The sequence below is a fragment of the Megalops cyprinoides genome, chromosome 3, assembly GCF_013368585.1.
Source record: "Megalops cyprinoides isolate fMegCyp1 chromosome 3, fMegCyp1.pri, whole genome shotgun sequence".
NCBI classification, from domain to species: domain Eukaryota; kingdom Metazoa; phylum Chordata; class Actinopteri; order Elopiformes; family Megalopidae; genus Megalops; species Megalops cyprinoides.
In genome coordinates, this window is record NC_050585.1 from 14398021 (window position 1) to 14409250 (window position 11230).

Consider the following 11230-nt stretch of genomic DNA (forward strand, 5'->3'; position numbering starts at 1 on the left):
CATACAGTCTACACACCCAGCCAGAGCTGGAGCCCCAGCAGGGGAGACACTGCACCGACCTCCACAAACACACACAATGACACACGAAAGGTGACATGGGAAACAGCTGTCAGAGTCAAACAGGAGGCAACCTAAGCCTGTTAGTCTCTTGAACTTGCACATTGACTAAAACCCAATGATCGAGTGTGTCGCCTGGCCTGCAGTCCAGCTAACCCCATTTGTGTTGGTTTTCTGCCGCTGTACAAACCCTCTGCCTACTTCTCAGTGCACTCGTTCTATCTAACCGCGGTGGCATGAATAGCGTGTAACCACATTACAAAATGGCATTGTGGTCAGGGTTAAAGAGATGGAAGTTCCACAGGGTTAACTCTAGTTGAGCATACATCGTCCTGGCTATTTGTAATGGAGCTTAACAGGTATTGACTGACTACCTTAGACACCTACAGCTGTGGTGTGTCTACCACCAGAAAAAAATCAGTAAACCAATATTCAATGATTCTCCATCTCCCCAATTACAGCCACTCATCAACAGATAGGCATCATGGTCTCATTATTGCGGATGAAGTCTCAAATGTCAAACAGTAGTATGATAAAACATTTCATAATGGAGGTAATCTTTAAACTCTCTGGGCTGATTTTCATTGAGACAATCATTTGTTATCACTTTGGTAGGGCAGTACCATTAAAAGGCACCTAGTCCCCACAAATTTTAAATAGTTTATGTTAAAGTCACCATTGATTTAACTTTTAGATCTGGATCTCAAAAAATTACTTCTGAGTTTTCCAGAAAAGGTCAATATGAGTTTGAAAAGAAACCCTCAGTAACATGTTTGGTGGGACACACACCAATGGGTCAATGACCCTTCCAAAGTTGATTTATTAAGGTTCGGTATGTACAACTGAACAATTCCCTTAGGTTTTATTTTCTCCTACAACCGCCCCCCTGTCTTTTCATCCTCCAGTTGTTCTGGCTTGATCACAACCCTGAAGCCTGAAGGGGAAGAGGGGCCTGCATATTAAGTGGTCCCCTAGGAGCCACCATACGGAACCACTGGCCTAATCCACTGAAGCATTATAGGTAAAAGGTATTAGATCACATGTCTGCAATATTAAAAGTGCTATGATTTAATATGCTTTTTGAGTATGTAACACACCATAGTGCATTTCATACAGTTTCATATAGATACGTTTGTGTTGAAACCATAAGTGTTATTCAGGTGGTATGCAGTGGCATTCCTACCTGTCACATTCAAGTCCCAGGGAGCCCAAAATCTACCTCTCAGTTCCTTCCACCTAACAGAAACTCTGCCCAAACATAACACTGGAGCTAAAGTAACAGCAAGGAAGCAGCACATTAGGTAAAAATATCAAACAGCGGGACTTCTCGAAAAAAATCTTGGCTGAGCATTTGGGGTTGATTATTTTATAATCTCAAACATACCTTGGTAGTATACTGATTTTCATCTGTCAGGCCATTGTTGGCCGATATTATAGGACATAGATACTGAGTACCAGGGACACACAATCTCCTGGGGTCACCTTGCCCTGTGTCTTCACTGCTGCTGAAAAATACACATAATTTCCTGAACCCAGGCAGATTTGATTACAGGCTGCGCTGTGTTATTCGTCTCCTCTAAACTGAATGACCAAGAGGATTATGTAGGTCTAGCAAGTGGGTTTTACAATGGTGTTACAGGAGGAGGACTGTAGATACACTTGAGTCGTTTCTCGTTCAGATGTAGCACAACACTCCAATTTGGTCCCTTCATATCATCTAGAACTCTATTGCCCCACTGCTCGTCTCCCTCCCTCTCCAGCAACTTAGATAGTGACCCAAACAACACTTGACTCTTGAAATCAGCTAAAGATTGCAAGACCCTTTTAAACACTCAAGTACAGACTGATGTGCCCCCAACCCTTGCCTTGCCATTGTCCATTGATGGTCATCCCCTTCCCACTAGCCCAAAACCCCATTGTATTTGCTGAAGTATTTGCTGAATCTTCAGAGATGGAATAAGCTAGTATTCACCAGCAGCATTCAGCTTATTAAGCTTCACCTGCATCCAGGAGTACCAGCTGAACAAACAGTGTTATAAGTGAATAATAAAAAAAATCCCTACTGAACTAAATTGGCTGAGGACACACTGGCAATCAGAAAATGCTTTTGCTCAACTGTAGGCCCACTGGTCTCCTATCACTCAGCTCTGTCTGAGAGCAATGGGTTAATCACAGCTCTCCATCTGCCACTTAGTGAACGTGGCCTGCAGCATGAGAGGGAGGACCCTTTTGTATCAGGCTTCCTGTGACGTGACGAGCTGAGCTGTCACAACACCGTCTCAGAAGTGACACGCTCCAGTCTGAAGCTGCATCTCACCAGCAAACGGGAGGGGGAGGGAAGCAATCCACTTTGAAGCCAAAATAAGAGGAAATTTTTTGAAAAATAGGGGTTATTCTACTCAGGGGATTTCTGAAAAGGCGCTGTCTTGCAGCTGTCACACTAAACAGGGAGAGACGGCAGTTAAGAAATTTGGGCCTACACACGGTAGAGAAGAAAGGATGGAATGCCTATGTATGGTCAAGACCAATTCAGGAACACTAATATCATAGACACCAATGTGAAAGAATCCGCTGGATGTCTACACTGTTCCATCATTGGCTGCTCTCCTTTCTGTGACCAGAGTTACAGCTGTCATGACTCTAGCTGCTATGCATTCTATGTATTGATAATCCCACCCGTGGATATAGACATGAATTCCCCAGGTGCTGTCGTCTTGCCATCCAGCTGTGGAATGGAATACTAATTTCCTGCACGAACAGAAAGTAAAAAGTAAAAACATTAGAAGTAAAAATATCAGGACAATCTGCTCTGGGGAGAGCTACTTGGCAAAATCTGATTTACGCTCTAGGCCATGGGTGCCTGAGAACACTATTCCTCAGGAGTTGAGTCCATACTGCTATGAATATGAATCATTCCTCCAGTAATGTCTCTTTTACAAAGACTCTTTCAATCCACAATACACCCAGCCCCACCTAATCTCCTAACCGTCGGCCATATTCATGAGGCGCACAGGCTCGAAGCATTGTCTTTCTGTTGTGTGTTCACGAATATGAAAATGGAAATTTTCATTTACCATATCTCCATTCTAAGTATGTATGAATGATGCACCAAACAGGAATTTTCCGGCTCAGTGACAGTATAAGCCCATAAAAGAACGAGTGCCCTGGTGAGCTGCCTTGTGAGTGGCCTCACCCCTATACATAACTATACGTCTTTGTCTTCACCTTCATAATGCCTGCACAATTGATGACTACTCATAAATTCTGTATGGTAATAAACACATCATATTCCATCACATCCTCTTGTAATATTTCACAGGTATAATTTCACAAAGAAAAGTGTGTGCAATAAGGTGGCGTTGATGTCCTGTAATACACTGCATTTTACTCTTGCATTTATATATTCAATTATGCGTTTTATCTTCCATTTAGGCCACTATGAGAGGTTCCTGCTATGTTTCAAAGCCTGTGAAACTTTCAGGACCTTGGAGAGCGAACATGAGCAGTTGAAGCTGGGTAATAATCAGCCCAGGCACATATGCAGCTAGAGCTTGTTAGCAGTTAGTCCAGTTGCTGCTGCTTGTTGCATTTGTCTCATCCTCTAAAGGAGAAATAAAACCGACACTGGCCAGTTTAGAGCCTCTATGCGTATGTGCACACGTGTGTATGTGTGTGTGTATGTGTGTGTGTGTGTGTTGTTTAATCACCACCTTGAAATGGGCTTGACCTTGGGCCTATGGTTCAGCTTGCATTTAGAACGCATGCCTTAACAGACTGGGCCACTCGGTATAGCCCCTCCATACATTATAACAGCTACAGAACATGCATGTGGAACACAGAATTCACATATTACAATATCGCTAAGGAGTGTCAGCAGAATGGATGTACATTCTGTAATAAAATTAAACTACATAAACCAAATCTGACAGGCATGACCCTGAAGCCAAAACAAGCAACACTGTTGCAAGTTCACTCAATGAGGACATTTACTAGCTACAGTTCTGCTAATCTCCACATGATCATAGCCTGACCACAGCAGAGCCACTGCTGTAAGCAAACTGTCAAAAGGCAATCCGGTCAAAATTTGCCCTTTGAATAAATTGTATAATATGTAATATTACTCACCTCACCTTCACCCCAAGGACAAGCAACTCACTGGAACTTGATTAAGGTAATCAAGGAGGTATGGCGGACACATTTGCACAGCCAGGGGGTGTACCCTATTAGTTAATGTGTCCATACAACCCCACAGAGCATAACCCAGTGTTGGCGGTCACACAGACAAGTAGTTTATGGCAACCCTTCAAAGGGTTGTGTGCAGAGCAGTAATTATAGTAGAGACAATGCTGCAGTGTGTCACATCTTCAAGGTGGAGGGTTCACAGACTACAAGTCTGGAAATTTTCTAGCATAGCACAATCTAGAGTCTATACTATAGAGTCTGTGGTGCTGTATCAAACATGCACCTCAACGGATTTATTCCATGGCATCTGAATGCCAATAAGGCCTGACAATCAAAATAAGCACCCAATAAAACTCACCTGCTATTTATTACCCTTTTAATCCTTCAATATGACAACCATGAAGCATTATCTGATGAACACATCTCAATTACACGGGTCTTTACACAGATGTTCAGTACATAAAAATACTTCACTTTATGTGACAGTGTGTCAGCTCAAGTGATGTGACAAAAGGTTAAATACCATATGTTCCAAAACATTTTCACAGCACACTGCATGACTCAAACTCTTCTGTGGTTTCACTTTGCTGAGCGAGAGTTATTTTTTTATTCAGGATTCTTCCATCCTTTAGGCAGAGCAGTCAGCTAAAAGGCAGGGTGGCCCTTTTTGAAAGTACAAACGGCAAATGTTTTTGCCAAGGAAGGGCCACATGCTTGGTGCACACTTTGTACGTCTCACCATACATTAGCATATACCGAAAATGAACCAGTGGAATTAATAGCATTTCTAAATATTACTGAACCAGTAATTTTTAGGAATTGCCTTCAGAAAGAAAGAATTCCTTACAGCATTCCGCAGAAAAGAACAAGAACAATTTCTGTAACTTAAGATTGTGTGCAGACACCAATATAATGTTACCGAATCATCACTCAGGCACTGACACATTGAAATGTACTCGCAGCTTACTCACTGCTATAATTTCACAGAGTCACACATGTACTTAACAACTGAAAACATTCCAGGCAACTGTGGTACTGCTCTACGAAACGTACAATGGTAAAACCATTTACAAATGTCCTAAACCTTCACCACATACTGCTTTGGTCAGATCAAATTCTTGTGGTATTTCCTGTGAGATGAGATGGTTAAAATCAATTAAAAAAAAATCCCACGGAATGAATAAGCAAATAGTAATGTTATCATTGATTACCGATTGATTGATTGTTATTGATAATTGAGAGGACTCCTGCCTGACCTCCATACAGATGCCCTGGAATAATTTTGGTGATATAATGACATCATTTTAGCTACAAAGGAAATTGTGAACATATGAACCTAAAGAAAAAATGCAACACACATCATTTCCCCAATGTAATGTTAACATATGTAATAGTAACTAACAATTCCACAGTACATTTGATGGGCTCTGTGACACACCTATGCTTCTTGTACAAGACTCAAATGACCTCATTTTTATAAATTTAGAAAATGCAACCGCAATAGGAAAACCTTTTAATATACATAATTCTAGCTCCCATTTGGTAAGGTGGGAATTGCATGATTTTGGCTATGTTACATTATATTTGCTTAGTTGACACTCCAGAGCAACTTACATGGCTTGCTATTTTTACTTGTGATCCATTTACAGAGTAAATTCATGCTCAGTGCTGGTTCCAAAGGGTAGAAATGCAGTGTCTCACCTGGGAACTGAACCAGCAACCTTTGGTTTACAAACACTGCTCAACAAGTTGGATGATCTAATCAAGTGTTTTTAGGGAAAAGTAATTCTTCTCAGTTAGAATATTATACTTTAGTATAATGTATGCCGACATGGATCAAAACTACGTAGTTTGTCCAAGAAACAATATGGGCAATAATTCACTCTGCTATTCATAGCAAACAGATATTATGGAACATGAGATAACTAGCTAGCTAGCAGTAAAGTGCAGCTATAGTGCAGTCGAAAGCCATAGAAATAAAGACCCTCCCTGTAAAATACAGCGATGACTAAGAATATTACACTGTAATTTGCTCCTACAATTTAATCTTCTCTTCTCTGAAGACTTGAAGGAAAACAAAGGATATGCCGATTACAGCCATTGAAAAATAATTACCTGCCTTCTTTTCTCACAGGTTTGCCTTTAATATAATTATGCACATGCTTATTACTATGGAAGAAACAACATCACCCGAGTCACAGCAAAAGGAATGCAAGTACAACCGCATTGCTTTCGCCACGCTGTCAAAGGCAAGAACATAATCACCATCAAATTATCCCCTACAGTGGGTACATGGTATTTTCTGTCTTTTAGAAATGCAGTTGTGCTCAATAATTTGGATGAACAGCATGCAATCGAGGGAATGGGGACGGTTTAGACGATATTTAGCATCCTTTCACAGTTATGTCAAAATGGCCCCAGTAATCATGTTGGTGAGTCAAAAACTGTCCAGAGGGATGGATCAGCCCTGCAGTCCCACAGACCGACAGTAAGCTTTACCCAAACTCCTCTCTCTCTCCCCTACAGCAACAACTCGGTGAGAACAGCTATTCCGTACTGTCAGAGACGCCTCCCTCCCCTGCATTCACATCATCCAGCCTGACCGCTGGTTAATGCAGCAGTGCCCGTGGTTTACCTGCCACCAGTCTCCCGCCGTCATCTCTGGCCGGCCACGGATCTGACACCCCTCCACCGAAGAGCTGGGCCAGCACGGCAGAGCGTTCCTCAGCACATGCCAGGACAAAAAAAAACTCCACCCTGCACACTTTCCCTCATCCAGCCATTTCAGCACACATTGCCTAGCATGCACTTCCCTTACAGCGCAGCATCATTCACTCTGGGCACAAATCATCCATATTACACAGCCTTTTTCCAATGCAGCCCACTCAAAGCTAAACAATGTTAAAAAAAAATGACTTGAATGCCCATTTCTTTCAGCCTCTTTGCTGCCTTCAGTCCTCGTGCGCACAGCACTTAGTTTGCCTTGTTAGGAGACTTCACTGGAGCACCAGGTGTCATCCATTGATACTCCCAGCAGCCAGCAGAGGAGCCCATCTCCACTCCACTTCCTTGGCGCCGGTCCCAGGTGGTGCCCCCCTGGGCGATTAGCATGTTGGGGTCAGCAGGAGAGCTAATAGGCTCTGTTGAAACAGTCAATAGACTGCAGAGTGCAAAATGAGCAGCAGCAAGGAAAGAAATAATTCAAATGGCCATTTTAAAAATCAATATATGGTCTAGGAGTTATTAACCTTATGTGACAGACTCCATGCTTCAAAAGGGACTTTTATACAAAAAACAGAGTATCCCACAGGCAAATGGAACTTGCCACAATTAAAACTGGCAGTCTCAATTAATCAGAGGCCCTAAATACTCACACTGATCAATCCCTCAGATCAAGCCAATTCTTTGATCATGTTCAAATGGACAACCACAGAATCATGGCGCTCTCAGAATTACTAGTGACTCACATTCAAGTGTGTGGGCGGAGTCTGAACTATGGGGGAGGGCATTACGTACATTTTGTCTTATTAAACAAGCACACAAAAAAGCCAGCATCAACACCAAACAGAAGAGGCTTTGCTCTGTAAAAATTGGCTACAGTGCATTCTGTCAAGCCAGCCCCAGAGAGTTCATTAAGACCTCCACTGAAACCCTGTGGTCAGAGGGTTGCTGGGAATATTATCTGCAGTGAGGTTTGTTACTTTTGTTTAGACAGCATCACAGTGGGACCTATCTGACATCAGATCATTGCACGTGTGGGGGAAAACTGCAATTATACAGTTGGCATGTTGAATATTTTATGTTTAATATTACTATGAAATAATCCATCACAGAAGTCTCAGACATCCACTTTTCGTCATTGTTGCAAACACAGTTAAAACACTATGCGTATAGCCCACCGTTCTATCATAAGAAGAATACCCAATATTTATACAACGCTGTTAAGCGTTAAAATGGAGAGTGACGCGTCACAATCGTGCCAGACTGCCAGTGATATTCTAATAACAGTTCCAACTAATCACTTTTAAATCTGTTCCGTGACCCTGTATTTCTACCATCTGAGGGTTAAAGATCATGTAAAAAAAAAAAAATAAAATAAAATAAATCATATTCAAAAGTCATTGCTTATCGTATCACTTAATCCTTAATGTTCAAACACCCGTAACCACAATTTCAAAAATGCCGCAGAATACACATTTAGGGATTAAACACATTTAATGCCTTAGTTATGACCCTAGCGGTGTTTTACATACCTTTAATTGCCCTAATCTAGAAGTCAGTTATTTGGTTGTCACAGGCCTTGACCTTGTTTGGCACTGGATGGTATCTAATTAGTTTAAGACTGACTTCTTATTAGAACGCCTCAAACAACTAGCAGTCGACCTAAAGCCTTAATCAATGAACACGAGAAGTTACTGTTTGCCACTCTTGCAGGAATTCACTTAACCAGCACACATATGTCGAGACGGCCAATAACTTGAATCAGTTTTCATGCACAGTATGTACAGTGACTAACACTTAAACATTCTATACAACACATCTGACGATCTCACGGCTAGCTCCACCTGATACAACGTTACCCAATCCCACCTTTCGCTGGAACGTTCCCATATGATCATGAACCAAAATCCATTAACTCTGTAACACATAGACAACCAATGTCCTTACTTAAAATGTCGTCAATTACAGTACAATTCTTGTGTTAATAAACAGTTAAACGGTAAATCAGAAACTAAATAATGCCAAGATAAATCAGAAACCGATAATCAATACTTAAAAGGAAAACGTTTTAATTGGTGCTCTAATACTCTTTTCTATAATTGAGTGAAACCGATTCGTTATATATCCAAATGTTAGCCGGCTACGGTGTGAATTCCGAATCGTCAGTGCAATGCACGCCAAATCACTCTATTTCTCCGCCTCGAAACCACCGTTTGCTTCAGCCGTGTTCAAACTCGTAAAAATCAGATTAATACTGTTTGCTACTTACACTCCTAAGCTCGTGCATACGGTCCTTCATGTTGTATATTGGACTTCTCCACCAGTTTCTTTTGTACCTTCTTTCAGAAAGAAGATGCTTCCAGTATCTCCCCTTGGTTTCTCAGCCGATTTCCTTTCCCTTTTTCAAAACGACATGGGGCGGGGACGCGCGAGGGGTGTAGAGACGTCGAGAGCGCGCATGGCTCAGTTTAATGGGGAGAGGGAACGTGATTTTTTCCTCTTTATGTGAGGTAGCGCGCAAAATTGGACTAAAAGCGTGTTTGACCCTTATATTTGTTGTTACAAAAATTAGCTAAGTTACCTGCACATCACAGGAGAATATATTGAATCACATCAAAACTACAATGGATAAGTACACTCCTATAGCCTAGGCTACAGTCAGCAATAAGATCAAATATCAGAGCATGGTTTAGATAATGTATCTACATACAGCTACATTATGCAAAAACAGGTTGTAGAAGATAACGCCCAGCTGAGCTTTGTGAATTTCATTTCAAAGCTTCATGCCTTTGTTCCGCTTGAACAATGGTGACCTCTGCTGGAAATAATCCTCAAGGCCCTGTTTGTGGGCCTGTAACCAAGAGAAGTGTTATTGGTGCTGTTCTGTACTGTATTCATGTGAATTCGTGAAATTAAGATTCTGTGCCGACAATAATCATTAGAAACCTGTAAATATGAAAGCACACTTACGCTCACTGCTGGATTTAACTGTCAATTGATAAACATTTCAAGAAGAGTCAATCGCTATGATAAAAAAAAACCGAATGCTAAGGTCTTAAGGGCAATATGAAGGTCCATATGAAAGAGCTGATTCTAAAATAATTGCTCGTGAGTTCTGTACGTTCTCTACGTTAAAAGAAACCACTTGCCATGTCAATGAAATTGAATTAAAAGGAAACGCTTGATTACTTTCATATTAGTGTGAGAACGAACAAAGTCTCAGCTGAAAGAAAACCAAGTCTTTTGGCATTTAAGAGCTGGTGATGGTTATAATTCTTCCTGTTGTTGGAAGCCTAAGTGCTAGATCTACGTGTTTACAGCTGTAAAAAATCTTCTGAAAAAAGTAAACAATTTGGACGCAAAATGAGTAGGCTAAGTAAATCATTTTACAATTAAATAAACATGAACCTTGAAACAAAAGCAAATTAAATACTACCGCAAAATTTGTCTAAAAAACTTGTTATAAGTTCGCGAGAGCGGGAGCTAGAGACTCAAGTGACCCTTTAGATGTAGTCAAATAATTTTTTCTAATGCCCATACTCCTAGCACAGACGCACGGAGCAGTCATCTCAGTGTTGAAAATGTTTTTCAACCTAGAGATTTGTCTCTAGGTTGAACGATGGTCAGACAGTTCAGATTCAACTCCGTCTAGAGTCTGCTTCTTTTAACAGGCGTTCCTCACTGTGCTCCAGCCAAGTTTCAGCAGTGGGAATCACGAGCAAAAGCTCGTCCAAAGAGCGCCACCCCGGCACTTTCTCAAAACGCCTCTGAGGATCAGTTCACGACCGAGACTTTGCTTAAGCCAAGATTCACCCACAAGGCTGATGACTTTAGTAGTGTTTCTTTCCCTCTGGTAACCAGCTACTTATGCCGAAATTGTTTTCCCTTCGCCATGTCCTCCCCGTACAGTATATACCGTATGTTGTGGTGTGCATTGTTTTCCTAAACAATTCACAAAAATATAGGCTATGACATGTGAAAAACTTAGGCCTATATATCATCATTTACATTTATTCATTTGGCAGACGCTTTTATTCAAAGCGACTTACATAGGTTACAGCTCTTTACAATGTTATCCATTTATACAGCTGGATATTTACTGAGGCAACTGTGGGTTAAGTACCTTGCCCAAGGGTACAGCAGCAGTGTCCCAGCGGGGATTGAACCGGCAACCTTTCGGTTACGAGTCCTGCTCCGTAACTACTATGCTACACTGCCGCCCATATCATCAGACTGTTATCGCCAACAACGGCAATAAATAGTAAAAAAT

At 41.4% G+C, this 11230-nt stretch overlaps 1 protein-coding gene across 1 annotated transcript in view; it reads right to left on the minus strand.

Annotated features, from left to right (window-relative positions):
* Nucleotides 1-9367, minus strand: part of LOC118774650 (syntaxin-1A-like) — an 82899-nt gene extending 73532 nt beyond the window's left edge. Inside the window, exon 1 of the mRNA XM_036524037.1 lies at nt 9230-9367. Within this exon, the coding sequence (XP_036379930.1) occupies nt 9230-9259 (30 nt within the window). The 5' untranslated portion in view covers nt 9260-9367. The remainder of the gene's footprint in view (nt 1-9229) is intronic.
* Between the last annotated feature and the right edge of the window lie 1863 nt (nt 9368-11230).